This window comes from Notothenia coriiceps, unplaced genomic scaffold, assembly GCF_000735185.1.
Source record: "Notothenia coriiceps isolate Sejong01 unplaced genomic scaffold, NC01 NC01_scaffold00009648, whole genome shotgun sequence".
In the NCBI taxonomy this organism is placed as follows: domain Eukaryota; kingdom Metazoa; phylum Chordata; class Actinopteri; order Perciformes; family Nototheniidae; genus Notothenia; species Notothenia coriiceps.
The window spans coordinates 132415-152717 of record NW_011342349.1 but is presented as its reverse complement, the minus strand read 5'-3'; the positions used below and the strand labels follow the sequence as shown (position 1 = coordinate 152717).

Here is a 20303-nt window from a genome sequence, read left to right as displayed (position 1 = left end):
AGGGGCAGCAGTATACATCCCAGTGAGTAATAAACATATCAAGAAAAGGGTAACAGACCATGTGTCAGTATACACCACAGAGTTGTTGGCATTGGTACTGTCATTGAAATGGATAGAGGAGAAAGAAATACATAATAGTGTAATTGCATCTGACAGCTTTTCAGCATTATCGAGTATACGATCGGGTAGATCTTCATCTAGAATGGACATAATAAATGAAATATATCTAATTTTATATAAAATGCAAATCAAAGGCATAGCAACTCGTTTCATCTGGGTTCCTGCTCATGTTGGTGTGGAGGGTAATGAACAGGTGGATATTCTGGCCAAACAAACACTCAGAAGTATGAACATAGACATAGAAGTTCCACTCAGTAAAGCGGAGGTTAAAACATTCATACAGAAATATGCACAAACAACATGGCAAGATCATTGGGACCTTAGTGATACAGGAAGACATCTTTATAAAATTCAAAGGTATGTGGGGGATGGAAGGAAGGTGGGGTTTAAAAGAAGGGAGGAAAATGTCATTTCTCGGACAAGAATAGGTCATACAGGTCTCAATCAAACATTCAGTATAATAGGAAAGCATCCAACCGGAAAGTGTATACACTGTAGCCAGCCAGAAACTGTTGATCATGTTTTACTGCTTTGCGGGAAATATAGTACTCAGAGAAATGTGTTTTTCCAGACACTGAAGAAAGCAAAATTATATGACTTGTCGCTATCAGGACTGTTAGGGAAAACATCAGGCAATATATATTGTGAGATTATAAAATTTCTAAGAGAAATTGATCAATTTAAAATAATCTAGAGTTTTGGTTCTTTTTTTTTTCTTTTTTCTTTTGTTTTCTGCTTAGTCTCTTGTCCACACTCCAGTCCAGTTGGTGGCGGTAATGCACCTACAAGTTGGTTTGCCAACCGCCAATAAACACGAAAGAAGAAGAAGAAGAAGAAGAAGAAGACATTGGCCATGTGTATAATGTTGCCGCATCTACTACAGGACTGTTAGATACAGCTACACTTCATGAGTAAATATTTATGATAATAGGCATAACAGTTATAGTTAGACGGCTTATTTACGTTTTAGGAGACAGTATTGTTCGTCAGCGGAAGTTATATCCGAATATTTTGTGCATGCTGATCGGTAACTTCCGTAGTCCGGCTGTGATGCCAGTCTGCATCCTTTAGCTGCTTCAGAGTTTAGCAGGACATGTTTAAAACCCGACAACTGTTAAGTGCCTTATTCAATCACAGACTGACGCTAGAGAGAAACGGTGAGTTAACTTAACAAAGACAATGTGAGTGAATGTGTTGTGCCTGCAGTCATAGTTCACGTGGTGTTTTTAAATACCCCTTTTGTTCGCAATAGTAACCCTTTTGTAAATTCATCGTCCGTCACTTACATAAGCTAACAAAGCTAAACTAATGTTTAACTGAATGTGCTTTTACTGAAGTGGTGTTATTGCTACACTTAATCATGGAATGTATTGTGCTTTCCTCACAGGTGGCCTTTGTAAGTTATTTTGCATGATGAGTGAAGCATCCACAGATGAGCAGACAGCCAAGCAGCTGAAAAGAGCCAATGAAGAAAATGAAGACTCTGCTGAAAAGCTGCAGGCTACAAAAAAATTAAAAGCGGAAGAGGAACCAACTGAAGATGAAAAGAAATATCCCAAAAAGAAAGTTGTCCTCCTCCTGGCATACTCCGGGAAGGGATACTATGGCATGCAGGTACATACAGTAGCTTGTGCTTGTATATCTTATTCTATTTACTTTTTTTAAATTTCCATAACTACACTATAGCTACTTGGCTTGATCTCTATTTTCCAAGTACATTTCTATTAACTTTTGCAAAATATGAATTGTTTACTGTGTTTCAGAGAAATCCTACAGCTACTCAGTTTAGGACCATTGAAGATGAGCTGGTCACCTCACTTGTTAAATCAGGTTGCATTCCTGAAAACCATGGCGATGACATGAAGAAGATGTCTTTCCAAAGATGTGCCAGAACAGATAAGGTAGATATCATGGCAGGAGTTAATGTAATATAACTAGGCCAAAAAAGCACATTTTAAGAAAACATTTAAGATATCCACTGTATTGTTCTCCCTCTCATTGTTGTCAGGTATGTTGTTTTAAATCTGCAAAAAATGCCAACTATTTTGTTTTGTTTTTTCAACTGTTAAAATGTCAAAATGTCTTGCTTTTCTCAGTTTTATACTATATTTGATAAAGAAAATAATCAGTACAATCATACATCACTGGTCTTTTATTATGAAACCTGAGCTGAGTTGTTTATTTTAATCTGTTTAGGGCGTGTCTGCAGCTGGCCAAGCGGTGTCTCTTAAGGTGAGATTGATGGAAGACATCATTGAAAAAATCAATGAGCATCTGCCACCGCAGATCAGAGTGCTCGGTGAGTCGTTGGTTCTTATAACTTTTGGTTTTATTAATTGAAGCTAAAAGGAGGTGTTCTAACATTTTTTTTACATTTGTTCTAACAGGACTCAAACGGGTGACTCAGGGTTTCAACTCCAAGAACAACTGTGATGCTCGTACATACTGCTACATGCTTCCAACTCTGGCCTTTTCCCCAAAAGACAATGACATTGGCAACATAGCAGCGTTTCGGCTTGAGCCAGAGACACTTGAGAGGGTGAACCGTCTGTTTGCTTCCTACAAAGGCACCCATAACTTCCACAACTTCACCTCTCAGAAGGCTGCAAGTGACCCCAGTGCTCGTCGGTACATCATAGAGATGTCGTGCGGAGAGCCTTTTATCAACAACAATACTCAGTTTGCAGTGATCACTGTCAAAGGCCAGAGCTTCATGCTGCACCAAATCCGAAAGATGATCGGCCTGGTGATTGCGGTGATAAAGGGTTATGCGAAGGAGGATGTGATTGAGCGGAGCTGGGGACAGGATAAGGTGGATGTGCCCAAAGCTCCAGGGCTGGGGTTGGTCCTGGAAAAGGTTCACTTTGACCGGTACAACAAACGCTTTGGAGGGGATGGGCTGCACGAGCGTCTGGAGTGGGACCAAGAGGAGGAGGCGGTCAAGGCCTTTAAGGAGGCTCACATCTACCCCAGCATTGTTGAAACAGAGCGTGATGAGGGCTCCATGGTCAGCTGGATGTCAACTCTTCATATCCATGACTTTGAGGCTTCAGCCAAAGCTACTGACACTAAAAACAAGGACCAGAAACAGGTATATGGAAAAAATATTAGACTAGCTTCATTCATTTCAAACCCTCATTTTTGACTGTAAAAGTTTGTTTGTTGCATGTTAATATTCATTTTGCTCTCTTTCCCCAGGACAATGGAGAAGAAGGGAATGCCTCGGATTAGGTACCCCAGTCTGCGGAAAGAAGAGTTTTTCTCAACAAAACGTTCTCATTTGTTTGGAATAAGTTTTTGATTGACTATTTTTGTTGGATTTAATTCTGCTTATCTTTTACATATGTTATTAAACAAACAACAACACAATAAAGCCTCTGTATTCTTGATTGTACCCTGATATTTTTCCTGATAAGTCCTACCTTTAATAAATGCAGATGCCCTGCCAACCTGTGTCTCAGCCCCATTAGTGCAAGAATGTATTTTAAAGTAAAGCGGAAGCACTCTTGTGTGGTTAGTTAGACACATCGTATGCCCTTTTGTTTAATATTTTCATAAGGTAGCAAAATATTCATGCCCTTTGTCTTCCCATTTGTAAAGCATCTTAATGTGTGAGTTCATTGTGCTGATTATTTGAATTATTTTTCTTTTTGTAAATTAAATGATAAACTTTTAAGTGAACCTTAAATGTTCATTCCATTTTACTTCCATATACAGTATTACAATTAGGAACGTGAGCATCACTATTAAAATACACAATCTATTTGTATAATATCAAGAGTAGTTTATTACTTTTTAAACATAGGTTTTTAACAGAAAGTATTGTGTTGACTAAATGCAGCTGAGGCACTTGATGTACATTTGAAAGCTTTGCCCTAGCGGTGATTATGTATCATGGATGATATGTAGAACTTTACCCTCCAGACACTAGGAGGCAACACCACAGTTCAGTGCTTGGGATTAATGTTGCATTCAAGAACCTGTGGGTTTACAGTTAAGAAGACCTACTCAACTGCCGTACTTTATCAAACGCCCGTAAAACATAACATTATAAAACAACATATATTTTGTAACGCACAATACAGCAGTTTTTAATGTACTCTATCATTTGTCAAAATCTTTCATCAACAACATTTATAGGATGTTCTTTAATGTTTGTAAAAAAGAATGTCCCATTCCTCAAATGTTACGTGAACGTAGCATCTCCAACTAATCATGGCGCCGGCCAAAAGACGCAACGTGAGTTTGGCAGAAACAGCAGAGAAGAGTGTTAAAAAAGCAAAGATTGACCTCAATGCCAAAGTCGAGATTATACTTGAGAGCAGAAAAAATGCCAACGAAGTTTTTGACATCCTTGAGGCCCTTGAGGTAAATATAATCAGCTATATCACACTGAGCACCCCGACTGGATACATGCTGGTTTAGCTAGCTGTGTTTTTAACAAGCAGAATGCTACTTCTCTAGGTTACTAAAACAATACTCTGAATATGTGTATTCCCCTGTATTTGCAGTCTGAAAAAGAGAAGGATGTTGGCAGTGCTGTCAATGCCTGCAGCAAATTGTTTTGCACCTTGTTGGAGAAGAAAGAGCTGTTTTTGGGAAAACTGCCTGGAGAAGAGGAGGCAGTGAGTGGTGAGTACAGGCTGAAAATGCATCATAATTAACGCCAAAGCTACTAATGATGTGGATATAAGCATGTTTCATTCTGTAGCTGCTGATCTGGGTCTGTACATATGAAATGACACAATTACAGACTCCCATTACAGTTTCAAAAATAATTGTGTCTGTCTGTTTGCTTCCTGGTTCAGGAGAGAGTAGTGCTGAAGAAAAGTACCAAATGTTCATGCGACACCGTTACAACAGCTGTGTGGAGCTGCTGCTGGAGCACCTTAGCCATGATCTCCTCGGAGTCCAGGTGAGTTGGAAACGGTGCCCACACAGACTTGACAAAGACTTGTGCTGCTTTAAATAAAACAATTAGTTGACCAGACACTGCAGTAGGGGTCCCTATTTTTGTTAATTATTTTAGTCACATATTTACTCAAGACTAACGCATAAGAGAGGGATCAGATTAAAGTGAAAAGCACAATGAGATGTGTGTAGCAAGGTTTCTTCTTACAGCTCCCATGGTTATTTTCTTATATTTATCACCGAGAAAGTACAGGTGGAAAGAAATCAAGTTTTCTGTTTTTTATTCTCTGAATACAGGAGACTGCCCTGTGCTGCCTGATGAAGTTTGCTGCAGCAGAAGGAAAGCATCCTCTTGAGGACTTGGACTGGACTGAGCACTACAGCTTCCCAAGAGAACTCCTCCAGGTAAAATATTGTGACACAAAATATAGGTGGTGGAATACTATTACCCATTATCTGTTCTTCCATGTAATTTGCATAGAAAATAAATAAAGCTGTTTCTTCAAAAGGCTTTAAAAAACATCATCCTTTTCATCATAAGCCTTCTGATATTTGTGTTATCATTTCAGTCAGTGGTGGACAGACTGCTGTCCAAAACTACAGACAACTCCCTGCTGATCTCCAGATTCCAGGAGTTCGTGGAGATGGAGGATGTGCGCTATTATGTCATGAGCTCCATCCGCGAGAATGTGGGCAAAGTCATGGACAAAAACAAAGGGGTAAGAGAAATGTTTCAGTACTAAGCCAATCTGCCGTAGACGTCCTTGATTTTGCTTTTATTGTGACGCTTTTTACTATGTTATCATTACTTGGTATGTTAAATGCTGTTGTCTCGTTCCTCTCAGGCATTGTTGCCCATATTTCAGAACAATGTGTTCACGCTCATGTCCAACATCAGTATACCAAGCCAGGAGTCGGAGCTCACTAACTTTATGGTCCAACAAGAAGGTGAGAAATGGCAATGCTGTAGAAAGAGATTATTCTTTGCTGATGATCCACTGTTTGTTTTGAATGTGAGGTTGGTAAATGGTAAATGGACTGTACTTATATAGCGCTTTATCCAGTCTTTAAGACCCCTCAAAGCGCTTTACATACTACATGTCATTCAACCATTCACACCCATTCATACAGAGCAGTGTACCTTACTCTAGGACCTAACATTCACACACATTCACACACCGTTGGCCATGCCATCGGGAGCAACTCAGGGTTAAGTATCTTGCCCAAGGATACATCGACATGTTGACTGCATGGGCTGGGATCGAACCCACAACCTTCTGGTTGAAAGACGACCACACTCCCTCACAGCCACAGGTCATTAAACCGATGTTTTTTTCTTCAGATAAGCATGAGGACTGGAAAGCAGCTAAACTGAATGTAAGTAAAATAACTTGATCCAGACAGTCACATAACTAACCCAAATTATTTTTTAAATATCACTTTAAATGTTCATTGCAGGAACACAAGCGCGTCTTTGAGAGGATGTGGCTGGGCTTTCTCAAGTATAAGGTATTGTAAAACTCTTGCACAGTCATGTATTTTTTTTAATTATCAAAATGTATTCTTCCATGTACACCTCTCTGACACAGCCATCTCATCTCTCTGTTGTAGTTGCCAAGTAACATGTATAAAAAGATCTTGGTGATCCTCCATGACTCAATCTTGCCCCACATGAGTAAACCCACACTGATGATTGACTTCTTGACTGCTGCCTATGAAGTCGGTAAGTTGTCAAATTCAATGTGGAGACTACAACTACTTTAATTTAACTAAAATTGCATTTTTATGTCTTGATACTTGACTCAAATTTCTATAGGGTTTTGATAGTAATAACTATATGATATTTTTGTTTTTAACAGGTGGGGCTATCAGCCTGCTGGCCCTCAATGGCCTCTTTGTCCTCATACATCAACACAACCTGTGAGTATTGAATGTAATGGTATAGGATTTGGCAAATTCACATTAATCACAGTAATGTAATAATAATAATAATGCATTACATTTTTTATTAGAACGCTTTTAGAGGTGCTCAAAGCGCTTTATAATTACATATTACACATATTAGACATGTAAATGTCATTACTGTGGAAGAATGTAGAAGAATTGTGGTGTTTTTGAATGACATTAATAAAGTAGTATATACGCTGTGTGTGTTTTTCTTTTGCAGAGATTACCCAGATTTCTACAAGAAGTTGTATAATCTGCTTGAGCCTTCTGTTTTCCACGTGAAGTACAGAGCGCGCTTTTTCCACCTAGCTAACATCTTCCTTAGCTCCAGGTAAGATCAGTTATCCATAACTAAACATTTAGTTTTTTTTACCCTCATTTTAACCAGCTATAGTTGTTTGTTTTGTGATTAAAACGGTAGCTGGGATATTTAAACTGGTAAACTAATACTGTGCTACACCGCATTTTAGATTAGCACCATAAAAACTCAAAAAGTACATATGGCATTAGTTACATTTATGTGTTTGATTTCCTCCAGTCACTTGCCAGTGTACCTAGTGGCTGCGTTCGCCAAACGCTTGGCTCGTCTGGCTCTCACAGCTCCGCCCACAGCACTCCTCATCGTGCTGCCCTTCATCTACAACCTAATCCGCCGCCACCCATCCTGCAGAGTCCTGATTCACAAGCCCACCACGGAAGGCGGTGAGTGCCACTCAATCTCAAGCCTGTGGTTGGAATTTCATTTGTTTATAACCAGACAAAATGTCAGGGGTTTCAGATTTGCAGTCCAGTTCCTTATATTTAATACCAATTGAAATCATTTTGTTGTGACATTTAATGTTCTTCTACAATACGAGGACATAACTGATGTATGCTTCCATTCATAATGACAGAGGTTTTGGAAGACCCCTACCTGATGGATGAAGAGGACCCGGTTCAGTGTCGTGCCTTAGAGAGCAGCTTGTGGGAGATTAAGGTGTGTTCAGCAAGTAATGATTTTGGATTCACTAATGAATATTGCATGACCCTGACTAACACTGAGCTATGACTAGTGTCAGCCAAGGTTCTTGTCATGTGGATTTAAAGGAGATAAATATCATATTCAGAAAGCTAATAAAAGCTGACTTAATTCAAATTGGAAGTTTACATTATTTCCCTCTCTTTCTCTACAGACACTGCAGAAGCATTATCATCCAGATGTGGCCAAAGCTGCTATGGCGATCAACACACCTCTGTCAGGAAAAGAGGACGACATCGACGAGGTGCTGGAAATAACAACACACGAGGTGACGTATTCCAAACTTAAGGATAACAATGACATCATCTTGATAAGTGCAACTCAATGGAAGTTAACTATGTTGCTAACACTCATCATATACTTATGGTTATCTGAATAGCATGAGTAATGTGTCCCATGTTCTCATCCTCAGCTGATGGAAAGAGACCTGAAGAAGTCTCAGATCAAGAACATCCCACTGGAGTTTGAAATTGCCACAGAGTTGCTAAAAGGAGGGGGAAATGTGTTAGGACAGCACTTCTGTCTGGATTGAAACACATTTGATACAAGGAGCTGTATTCAGAGGATGATATTCATTTCTGGGACCAGGAAGCATGAACAAGACTCCACAAGACCATGTTCAGCAGCTGCACCAGGACGAACAACATAAATACATTTGATCTGGGGTTTTGTCCATGATCGTTGATGTGTAACTTTTGTACACCATTAAAACAATCTCAAAGCTCATGGTAAATAAATCAAATGCTTTAAAGAAATCTCTTGGATATGTATTTAATGACTTGTATATTACATATATGAACTGGTTGTAATCATATTTCTTTGTTGTTTGGCCAATGTGGTCATTGATAATGTGGGTGGGTGGGGTCTGGTTTTCTTATTATCTTATTGAATCAAGAGTCAATGGACAAAATATGTCTTAAACTGAAGAGATAATAAAGCCCCTTGAGGCAAATTTGGGGTATTCTGCTTTATAGATATAATTGACTTGACTCTAACCATCCAACTGTGCAGCACTTTGGTGCTTGGTTACCTGTTCAAGATACTTTTTATGGTCCTTTTACTGCAGATGTCCATTTGTCTTTGCTATAACACCACTAAGCAATTCAGCCTAATATCGGATTTCTACATATTAGGTGGCCAGAAACAATACATAATTTGAATTTTTTTTGCCCACCTGTCTAACCTTATCTAAAGAAAAGTGGCTAAATGTAGCTTTAAAGGCCCTGCACAACTGCAAAAGTGTTTTCAATTATCCAGGTTGATTGCTTAGCCAGGAAATAGGTAGGCGAGCCATGCTCTGAGTGGCAGCACGTGATGTGCGGATTGACCACTAAGATAAGATATACTTTATTGTTCCCAGGTTGGGACATTTTTGTTGTTGTGAACGTGTGTGTTTAGGAGCTTTCAATTTTACAAATATTTCCCTAGTTTACGGATAAGTGTATGCTAACGTTAAGCACGCAACATAAGGCCTCGTCGTTCGTACAGGTAAGAGGTTAGCCTTATTTGCTCTTTTCCCTCTCCTGTTCATGTTCCACCCTCTTGTGAAGTGTGCCATATGGACACACAGCAGGTAGCCTCTGGGACAAGAACATTGTGAGAGGAAACTGAATCATAACTGTTTGAAAAAAGCAACTCATATCAGGGAACGGCTGTCCAAAGCACGCAGCCTACGTTGGTTGGGATGCTAAAGAGGAAACACTTTTCATTGTTAATTTAGTGCAGTGAGAGCTGCATTCTTGTAGGTTTCCGTTTAAGTGTTGGAGTCTTTATCTATGTTTTTATTTTCTTCAAAGGAGTATCGTTATAGAGGAATAAAAGGCAAATAAATGGCATTAAACTCTTCCAAAACTGGGAAACTGGTTTGAAAAACCAGCAGAACAGAAGGTCACTGTGAAGAGGATGAGAGAAACCGACGAGCGTCACTTGAATGGGTAACAACCTTTTAAAGTAATTTGCAATAATTTACGTGTCCTGCACACACCAAAAACTATCGCAATGTATGCAATGTGTATACATATGTTTTCTAAACATGTAGGGTTGATTTTCAGGAGTCTCATCATATCCCTAGATTTACCTTTTGTCATTTTTAACTGATGTAAACTGCTGTTATTCTCCATTTGCTGATGCTTCTCTACTAGTCCGGGAGCCAAAGCCTGATTTTTGGATGAACCTTGTTTCGTCTGATAAAGTTCTCCCGGACTATACTGCGGACAAAGTGCATTCAACTTGGAGCACAGATCCCAAACTATTTTTTAAGCTACTTTTCTATATGGTTATATGGCCTATATGGTAAGCTATAACTATATGATGTTACAAAAGTTATGTATTTCTTTCTTTAGATGTAGATATAAGACATACTAAGAACAACAGAGATAACAGGAACTCAATCATTGTAATGGGCTGAAGGAATTAATAGGAAACTGGCAAATGAAAAACCCCATCAGGCCGGATAATGATGTACGCACTGCACCCTCCTCTCAACTTGATAAATCTGTTCAAAAGATGCTTACCACTGCAGGTTCATAGATGGTTTGCCAGGATGGGACATTTCTGCATAAATCTACAGCACTCCTGAGCTTTGTGTTGTTGATTTTTGTTGTGTCTGTCCTCCTCCTCCTATCCCCTGCGAGGAAATGAAAGCTGTCCAAGGTGAGTCAGCACGGAAAGCTTTTTGAGCAATTGGCTGGAGCTCTGAGAGAGACAGGGGAAGATGGATGCATTTGTTTTTGTATGCTGCTGTATGAAAACAAACAACTTGTATTTCTTGGTGCATTAGTTATTGACACTTTGTTGATAGTATCGAGGTACAAAGTTGTGTTTTTGTCTGATCTTGTTTTGAAGTTCCTTTTTATTCCAGTGCACTAGTCTAAAAGAGGACCACAGATGACTGATATCAGTGGTTTGAGTTTTTTATTATGATGCAGCAGTAGACTCTAAGTCAAATCTCCTGGGGTACGAGCAGCATTAACCTTCTTAACCTTCTGGTGTTAACTGCACAAACTGGTCACTGAATGCTACATTCCTGTGTGTGTGTGTGTGTGTGTGTGTGTGTGTGTGTGTGTGTGTGTGTGTGTGTGTGTGTGTGTGTGTGTGTGTGTGTGTGTGTGTGGACACAACATGCGTAGAAGGGGATTTAGCAGTGACTGATAAAATCTGATGCTTTTTCCACACTCCCCCTGTCATTGTGTTGTTGTGATACAGTAATCNCTACTACTACTACTACTACTACTACTACTACTACTACTACGTAGTATACTACGTATACTACGTACTACTACTACGTACGTACGTACGTACGTACGTACGTACGTACGTACGTACTACGTACGTACGTACTACGTACGTACGTACGTACGTACGTACGTACGTACGTACGTACGTACGTACGTACGTACGTACGTACGTACGTACTACGTACGTACGTACGTACGTACGTACGTACGTACGTACGTACGTACGTACGTACGTACGTACGTACGTACGTACGTACGTACGTACGTACGTACGTACGTACGTACGTACGTACGTACGTACGTACGTACGTACGTACGTACGTACGTACGTACGTACGTACGTACGTACGTACGTACGTACGTACGTACGTACGTACGTACGTACGTACGTACGTACGTACGTACGTAGTAGTACGTACGTACGTACGTACGTAGTACGTAGTGTGTGTGTGTGTGTGTGTGTGTGTGTGTGTGTGTGTGTGTGTGTGTGTGTGTGTGTGTGTGTGTGTGTGTGTGTGTGTGTGTGTGTGTGTGTGTGTGTGTGTGTGTGTGTGTGTGTGTGTGTGTGTGTGTGTGTGTGTGTGTGTGTGTGTGTGTGTGTGTGTGTGGACACAACATGCGTAGAAGGGGATTTAGCAGTGACTGATCAAATCTGATGCTTTTTCCACACTCCCCCTGTCATTGTGTTGTTGTGATACAGTAATCCTCTCATGTAACTGAGAGGCTCTCTCTTTCTCTCACTGAACACTCATACTCATGGACACAGACATGTATTTATCAATCACCAGGCAGTACCTACTAATGCATGGGGCAGCATGTTGGAATGGAAAATATTGCTGTCAGGAATTAGTTGTATACTTACACTAACAAACAGATTATGTAATTTAATAAAAGAAGTGGAAGGAATTGTGCCAGAGAAGTGTTTTGTTTGTCTAGTCGATTTGTTTTGTTTTTCTAGAGTTCCTGCTTGGAATAATTAAATAATAATTATTCTGTGAATGATAAACTTTGCCTTTGTTATAAACAATGTTCATTCTTACATTTAGTTTGAGATGCTGGCGATTTTGTAAATGAAAACATTTTTGCTTGATGGATTTTTTGCTTTGATGGTAGCCTACCGAAATAAAAGGGCAGAAGATTGTGGGGAAACAAATCTAAATCCCATTGAAAAATATCAAATGCATGTTAAAACTGATTTTGATGTCAAGTAATAAATACTTTAATTGGCTATTGTAATGAAGTACATTAAGGAAAAAAGTATAGCTATAATTGAAAAAGTATAACAAATACGTGCAGAAGTCCAGTTGTTTTACAAAAGTAAAAGTATGAATCTGAAACACTCATTAAGCAATTAAGATGGACTGGATATAAATACTGAGTGTTTGTGTGTACAAAGGTTCTGTTTTGGTTTTCGTGTGTGTGGAGATGTGAGGTTTGTGTGTGTGGCTTCAGGATGTGTAATCTGGTTGTGTGTGTTTGGCAGGTGATAATGCGGGATCACACGTCCGGTGCGAACGTGGAGGAGCGGCTGAGGCGGTCTCAGATGGAGTTGCAGTGGATCCAGAGACAGCTGGCTATCATCGGTGCCAGAAACAAACACAATCATCACCTACTGGCTAAGTGCAAGGTACTGTGCTAACACACTCTGCAGGCCTGTGTTACTACGACACGGAAAAACTTCAGGAGGGGAAATATGCCCTCTAATGATGATCTTGTCTATAAGAGTTTATTTTCTTGCCATGATAAAAAAGGTCCTGTTAATGTAACATAAACCACGGTTATTGGTCCACTTCCGAGGAGAAGATCACATTAATAGACTGTCTTTAGAAAAAAGGAACATCTGCTCACCCTAATCATAAAGATAATCAAAATGCGTCAATGTGGATACACATGATTTATTTAATCCTTTATTTAAACGGTCTTAAGATTGGTTTAAGCAAAGATAGAAAAACGGATAGCTCAGTCATGCATTACACATTTTCCCAATTGAGAAAGATATCTACAATTATAAATGCTTTTATACAAATAAACAATTATGGAGTTCTGCATTTGACGTACATTTTTGGACATCATCGTACATTGCCACTCAGTGTAGCAAGCTTATTAAAATAATAAAAAATGTTGTGAAAGCTAAGCCTGATTTGAATATCTTATAACTCGAATGAGATTTTTCTAAATCATGCTATTACAAATGCATCAAAATGATGTTTTCAAACATGATCATCATTGTTATTACTGAATGTCCTCCCGTCTTTACATTTGTATAGTAGACAGTTTGGGGTTTTTGACCACAAATCCGTTTTCAGTAATCTTTCACCTCATCCGACCCTAACAAATGCACACCTGTCCCCTGTTGTGTGTTTTAAATCGTTCTGTATTATGTTTTGGTAGTCTTGTTGGCAACTGGCATAGCATTTTAGGATTCAGGTCTGCAGCCCAAAAGGAACGACTGTCACATGCTTTCTATACTTTTACTGCAACCATTTTAATTAGAGATGTACACACAATACAATAGCAATACAACTCCTAATTATTTTTCTTTGAAACTGTATTTCTGTAATGTTGCTGGAAAATGTGATTGTGTAAAACGTGCCATAAAAAAGTGTTTATCAAAATACACAATTCCAGGATTCCCCCCCTTCATATGGCCAAAAGAGAACCGCATACTTCTCAAATTGACGTGACATCTGTATATTCACCAAGTCAATAAAGAACCCTAGCTGTGTTAGAGGTGGCAGCCTGTTTTATTAGTAAAATAACACATTCATCAGTTATTTGAAGGGGTCATTTCTGCCTCATCCAGTTTCCATCCAGGCGCAAACCCTGGTTTCACATGGCTCCATGTCATGCTCGAAAACCAATTCACTACGAGAGTAATGAGTCTACAGTAAGCATGGGAACAGCAAGTGTTGCTAGGCAACAGAGTGGGACAGAGCGTACGTTGTGCTTTCTCTCCTCACTCACGCACACTTGGTGTCTCTTTTCTTTCTGTCCTCTTCACTGTCCTGTGCCCCCGTCCACAGTGTTAAACGCATATCCACTGAGTACATTGAGTGCACGATGCTGATGCTACCCCACTCAAACACCACACAGATTCAATTTGAGTCCTCTGACCAGGGATGCAGGAGAGGTGAAGAGAGAACAGAGATGGGTTTATCTGAAGGTCTCTCCAGGAACATGATAGTAAACATTTGATTGATGCTGGAGGAAAGTTATAGGTATCAATAACAAGGAATGCCTTAAACATAGTGAAAATATGAGACAGTATAATACGATATGTGTATAAATGTAGGATGGAGCGAGGTATGCATTGTTGCTTCTATCAGTAAAAACAGAAAACCATTATCTTCTGTAAGATGCAGAGGAGATAAGTGGATGCTGGACTGTGATCTGCTTTGCTTAGTAAATGTTATCAGAGAAAATAAACTCTGATGTAATGATTTACACATCACTGCTCAACAGATTCCCACAATCCATTCAAAGGAAAGCTTGCCTGCATGTATTTTATTTTTTGCATGTGACGTTTTGGGTCAGTTGGACAGGGCGTGCACATGTCTGCGCATAAGCGAGAAGCAGCGAAAAAGAAGGGAGCGGAATGTCAAAGCCCGACTTGAGGAAGGAGCAGAGGGCGCAAGAGGAAGCGTTAACACATTCAGGGTGGGACTCGGGGACTGTTTTCTCTGAGGGTGCCGAGCTACTGTAGCTCTTTTTGCCATCACTGTAAGGGAGAGACTTCCAGCCTGTTACAGTGCCATACAAACCGCAGAGCTGTTAAAGCTGCAGATCAGAAACGCTCATTGCAACTCCAGGCACTCCAGCACCGGCATACACGTGCATACGCATGGATGCAGCACCTCCGCCTTCACTGCCAGTTTGGGATGTGACCGGAAGGGAAGAGATTCATTTTTGGACAAAAAGGGTATTGCCTTTAAGGTAGGGGCATTGTCTCTATTTGTGTCAGCAAAAACATACCTGTTTTGACACACTGCTGTCTACATCCCCTTTTTTAGACTGTATGATACTGTTGCTTTTCTTCATCCAAAAACACAATACAATACAATGCTCTGCATGCTGCTGTGTTTCTTAGAGATGTAATTCATTGTAAAACAGCAGAGATAACATGTATTCTTTATGAGGAGTAGAATGATTGGCAATCATTTTTCTCCTATCTGGTTGACTCTAGATTTTTTACAATCTGTCTAAATCCATTAAAGAGTACCACATTTGTAACATCACTAATTCTGAATAGGAGTAGTTTGATGGGCTTAAACTGATTTTCTTTTTAAATCTGTTTATTAACAGGTCAATAGCTGTACATACATGGCTGACTGCTGCACTGATGCAAGTAATTCACTTGCACACCAGATGGCGGTATGGCAATCTATTTAAATCACGCCTAGTCAAAATAAGATTACGTTGGGATGTCGAGTTGTTGGCTGAGCACATGCCATTTAACCACAATGCCATTGGGTCAAAGCCAGCCACCACATGCTGCTATCATTGTCCTTTCTCCTGTGGCCCTCCACCATAAGTCATCCAACAAAGCAGAAATACCATACAAATCTCAGGAAATTATGAAGTGAATCATTGCATAATACACACGTGTTTATTGGTGTCCATGATGAATAAAAAAATAAAAAAGAAGTTGCTTTTATTTACTTAAAAAGTGGAAGAAGCCTAACTGTACACAGCATAAAGTGCTAAAAAGCCCATATTGCATAAGTATACATGTAACATCTTAATAACCACCCAAATGATTGAAAATTGCTTAATAAAGTAACCCCCGCCTCCAAATCATCAGTTTTAAATGGATAATCTATTCACAGTGTACGCAACATGGTGTTGTCATCAGTGGTATGCAAGTCATTGGGCAATACGTGGGAAAATGTACAACATTGTAGACTTCCTCTGAGCGCTGGAATTATAAATGATGGGATAGGAGAGACTAAGCACACTGACCAGAGGTTATATCAAGAAAAAAAAATCACAACGCTTTTGGTAGTCGAGATTGCTTCAGAGCAGGTTTGCAAGTCAGTTAGGCAATTCTGCTGCCTCAACCCTCCCTTTCAAAAAGACTAAACAAAAAACACCTTTATGGCTCATTTAATGTTTTACCTGTAACTCACCCCTTGGCATGTACAAGCTTTACTCAATTAGATTAAAACACATTGAAAGGAAATACCGTGCTTTGCTTGGATAAGAGCAACTTGTGAAATGGACAAAACCCCCCCAAAAATGTAACGAGTAAGTTTGTCCATGAAACCCAAGAAGAAAACGCAGCCTGCTAACACCATAAACCAGGCGAACAGGGAACCCTCTTTAGTGTTATGAAATGGAAGAGTCTTTGGTATCGTATGGTCACCAGTGATATAATAGTTTGAACTTTTCTTATGTGATGCAGTGTCCTACTTGTTCATCCACACTGGATTGAAAAGACTGGCACTCAGAAAGTGTTTGTATGACAACACATCTTTGGGAGTGGATGCATGGCTCAGTATATGTCCCTTTTTGAATTCCTCCCCTCCCAGCTCACATTTAGCAGAAGATGTTGTCAGTACTTCCTGTGGCCCCAGAGCACATGAGTGCGTCATGATTCCCCACTCTGAAAGAACTCCAGTCGGAGCAGCTTCAGCAGCTCCCTCGTTGCAGGGATGATGTCTCCCAAGTGGACGTCACAATTGGACGCTGCCCGACCTGCTACTGGTCACAGCTTCTGCCTGAGTGACTGATTTGGGGCTCAACTTATCATGTCGCCATTAGATATCTCAACCTGGCACTGATAAGCATGGATGTGTACCATTACCTGCTCCAGAGTCCAGTCAACTACAAGTCATTTTTGTAATTTTCTAATAACCACATGTTGTCAGGTTACCATAGTGATAACCATTCATGCTTTGCCCTAGTGTTTTTTTCTGGTCTAAATGACTCAAATCACTTCACATGGATGTCCATATGGCCTAATATCTCACTCTGAATAGGCTGACTGAATGTGTTAGTCTGCCTGTTTGTTTGGAAAACACACAGTCCTGGTTGGCAGGTCTATCTCTCTCTCTGTCTGTTCTTGGAGAGTCCACAACATCACACTGGTGGCTCTATCTGCATGCTTGTGTGCTTGGCAGGTCTGCTGCATTAGCAGGTGTACAGTATCTGGCTGTCTTTCTGTCTGCCTGGCAGCTCCATCATACTGGCTTTGGAGCCTTTGGCTGTCTGTGTTATCAGACATATTGCTTGCAACTTTGTTTTTTTTATTTGTTTGTGGTGTATGAAAGTCTGGCCTGCAGTCAGGGGATCTGGTTGTTATTTATGTGTGTGCAAGTGCTTTTGTGTGCCTGACAAGATACCAAACACTCTGCTAACATGCTAATTGATATATCAGAGTAATATAAACTGATATTAGAACCATCTGTTGTTTGGTCTGTTATGGGGTCCCAACAATGAAAAAGAGCTCAAAATGAACAATGCGATGATATTGGTACCCTTTTTTATTCTCCTAATGGGAAATATGTCATTTGAATTTTAGAGGGATAGAGAAAAATCATCTTTCAGTTGGTGGTAATGTATTCCCTTTGTATAGCTTTGGTAGTATTGGAGTGGCTAGGCTGGCTAAGTGTGGTTTTTCAGGAGGCAAATGGGAGGACAACACCCCGTTTGGGATTTCAGATGGTTGCCCTCCAAAATATTCCCATTTCATACATTTGTATTACTAAAAGCAGAGATTTTGGAGCAGAACATCGAATCAAATGTTTAGTTAAATTCATAGAAAAGAATACGGACCAAATGAAAGCAGTACATCCTTGGAGGGTGTTTAATTTCAGGAGCCACAGGCAGAGTTTACACGGATTTATCCTAAATCGACTTCCCACTTGCCTCAGCAAAACAGCTGCTCAGTTCCTCTATCTGCAGCCCCTCTGGTGGCCTCAAAGTGATTGGAATATTTTTTTTTGAATACAAGATTGACAGCAGAGCAGTTATTTTCCAAAACAAGACAATTGCTAAAGCTAAAACGAAGTTCCATCAAATTGTACAAATATTTGCCCTGCTAGGGAAAACTGACAAGAAACTGTTCACAGACCCCAATAGAAGCTTCCAGACTGCCTATTACAGATATGCAGTTTATTTCCATGGAGGGTTCAAGCGTCAGAGTGAAAATTCACTTTCAAAGGCCATTCTAACCCATCAAGAAAACTTCTAAGGAGAAAAACACTGACTGGCAAATCCTGCTGAGCCTCAAAACCTGTTGCAGTAGCAGCTTCATTTTCAGGCTTGGTAATCCTTTTCCCGTGACTGACCCCACGAGATGGAACTAAAGCCCGAGCACATCACTGTAAGCAAGATTGACAGCCAACCTATGTCCTCTTTCATAACTTTTATTAATCGTGTGCTCCTTTGCTCCTGATGTTACATTGTTGCCTGTGTGTTCGTCTTCTGAACCACCTTTGGTGTGGACTAAATTACCTCAACATCTATTGGATGGATTGCCTAGTGATTTTGGTACAGATATATATGGAGCCCTGATAAGTGATACAAAGTATTTTAGATAGCCTGTGGCTTTTTCCACAAGCTAGTGTTTTATGTATCCAGTCAAATATAGCCACATCTTATTGAGAGGTTGCCCTATAAATTATGTATCATCCCCTAGTTTTAAAATGTAGGTTCACATTTATGTGTTTGAATGAAATTGTTTGCCATGAAAACTGGTCTTACTTTTGTTTCACTAAGGATGAATGAAAAATGAATTATACATTTTAATTACCTTAAATCCAGCAGTTCTTGCTTTTTGGCAAATAATATAATGCTTACCTGCAAATCTACCATAGTGAGTATGATAAGTGCTAAGTTTAGCATCAGCATGTATGAATTGTCATTAAGCATGGTTGTATGATGTTTTAAGGCAGAGCTAAGCTTAATGCTAAGAACAGTATTATACCCAAAAATTCAAATATCAGTAATTTTTCATCTTTTTTTCTTGCAGAGTAGATATGAAGTTTCCTCCCAGCAAGCTACGGGACACTTGGTCCACAATGTGAGCCGTTTTCGACTGCTGGAGGAGAGAAACAGAGCTCTCAGGCTTGAGGTTGCCACGCTACGCCAAGAGAAACAGCAGTATAGGAAACTGGTAAACTTTCCACTCCCACCACCACACTTTTCTCTTTTTTTTCTCTGAAGAACACAATCTCGTCCCTCACCCTCTTTTACTATAAACATTTTGAAATACATGTATTTTTGCCTGCCCATGGGTATATACTGTACATATAAATCTCCTTTTGAATTGAAAACATTGAGATGTGATTATCGTGACAGTATGTATGTAAGGAGTTCAGTGATTCACTTTATTCAAGTCCCTGTTGCAGCTTTTATTCTTCAAGGACGCAGAGGTAGCGGTGTGACTCGCATGGGCCTGTGTACATATACTCCCTCTGATTGGTCTGTTATGCAGACATGTGGGCATGTGTAATGTGGTGTAAAATGCTTAGGTGTGTTTAGTGCTTGGGAGTGTTGTGTGTGGGGGTCATGTGTGTTTTCCTTGCCCTATGTATGTTCATGCATGCATTTGTGTGGTTAGTCCTATGGAGGCCTCCCCCAGGTGGTCTCCGATGGCAAGGTGTGCGAGTCGTTGTCTTGGCAACACGCCCATTTGCAGGAGTGTGGACAGACTGGCAAAGGGGAACTGACATAACATAATGGCTGCTTCTGTTATAATCCTCTATGGCTTGACATTAGTTTTAGTAAAGAGAAAACCTGCATGCTATAGCAGTCAGCATTTTCAAACGGTTTAAACACAGTTTTTTAGTTCAGTGTAGCTCTCAGGCTTAAACGGTCAGTCATTTGGTCTGTGAATGGGTGCAGTCGCCTTTTGCTCATTCATTTGGTATAGAAGCATACCTGAGTTCATATCTGAGAAACCTGTGTGGACCGAAACAACAACAATTATTTGATAAAGTTATTTATCATTATTTTGCCTCCATAAGTCAATATATGTTAACTACACAAACATGATGAATAAGCCATATAGAAACAACATTATGTAAAAATCTTTCCCAGTAACCACTGGGCACTCTCCTTTCACTACA

The 20303-nt window shown here is 39.9% G+C and overlaps 3 protein-coding genes across 3 annotated transcripts in view; all 3 read left to right on the top strand.

Moving 5' to 3' along the window:
- Positions 1 to 3587, top strand: pus1 (pseudouridine synthase 1). The gene is made up of 7 exons (XM_010771066.1): positions 1 to 22; positions 861 to 1277; positions 1508 to 1734; positions 1884 to 2021; positions 2317 to 2419; positions 2508 to 3211; positions 3319 to 3587. The coding sequence occupies exons 2-7, from the start codon at positions 1214 to 1216 to the stop codon at positions 3349 to 3351; spliced, it is 1269 nt and encodes a 422-aa protein (XP_010769368.1). The 5' UTR covers positions 1 to 22; positions 861 to 1213; the 3' UTR covers positions 3352 to 3587.
- A 731-nt stretch (positions 3588 to 4318) lies between these two features.
- On the top strand, positions 4319 to 8751 carry noc4l (nucleolar complex associated 4 homolog). The gene is made up of 15 exons (XM_010771065.1): positions 4319 to 4488; positions 4632 to 4752; positions 4929 to 5035; positions 5329 to 5436; positions 5601 to 5750; positions 5877 to 5979; positions 6374 to 6408; positions 6490 to 6540; positions 6643 to 6754; positions 6891 to 6951; positions 7199 to 7309; positions 7517 to 7680; positions 7872 to 7954; positions 8151 to 8264; positions 8409 to 8751. The coding sequence occupies exons 1-15, from the start codon at positions 4336 to 4338 to the stop codon at positions 8526 to 8528; spliced, it is 1593 nt and encodes a 530-aa protein (XP_010769367.1). The 5' UTR covers positions 4319 to 4335; the 3' UTR covers positions 8529 to 8751.
- A 949-nt stretch (positions 8752 to 9700) lies between these two features.
- LOC104945415 (peripheral-type benzodiazepine receptor-associated protein 1-like) overlaps positions 9701 to 20303 on the top strand; it is a 41553-nt gene continuing 30950 nt past the window's right edge. The window contains exons 1-3 of the mRNA XM_010771077.1: positions 9701 to 9930; positions 12716 to 12859; positions 19205 to 19348. Coding sequence (XP_010769379.1) covers positions 12722 to 12859; positions 19205 to 19348 — 282 coding nt within the window. The 5' untranslated portion in view covers positions 9701 to 9930; positions 12716 to 12721. The remainder of the gene's footprint in view (positions 9931 to 12715; positions 12860 to 19204; positions 19349 to 20303) is intronic.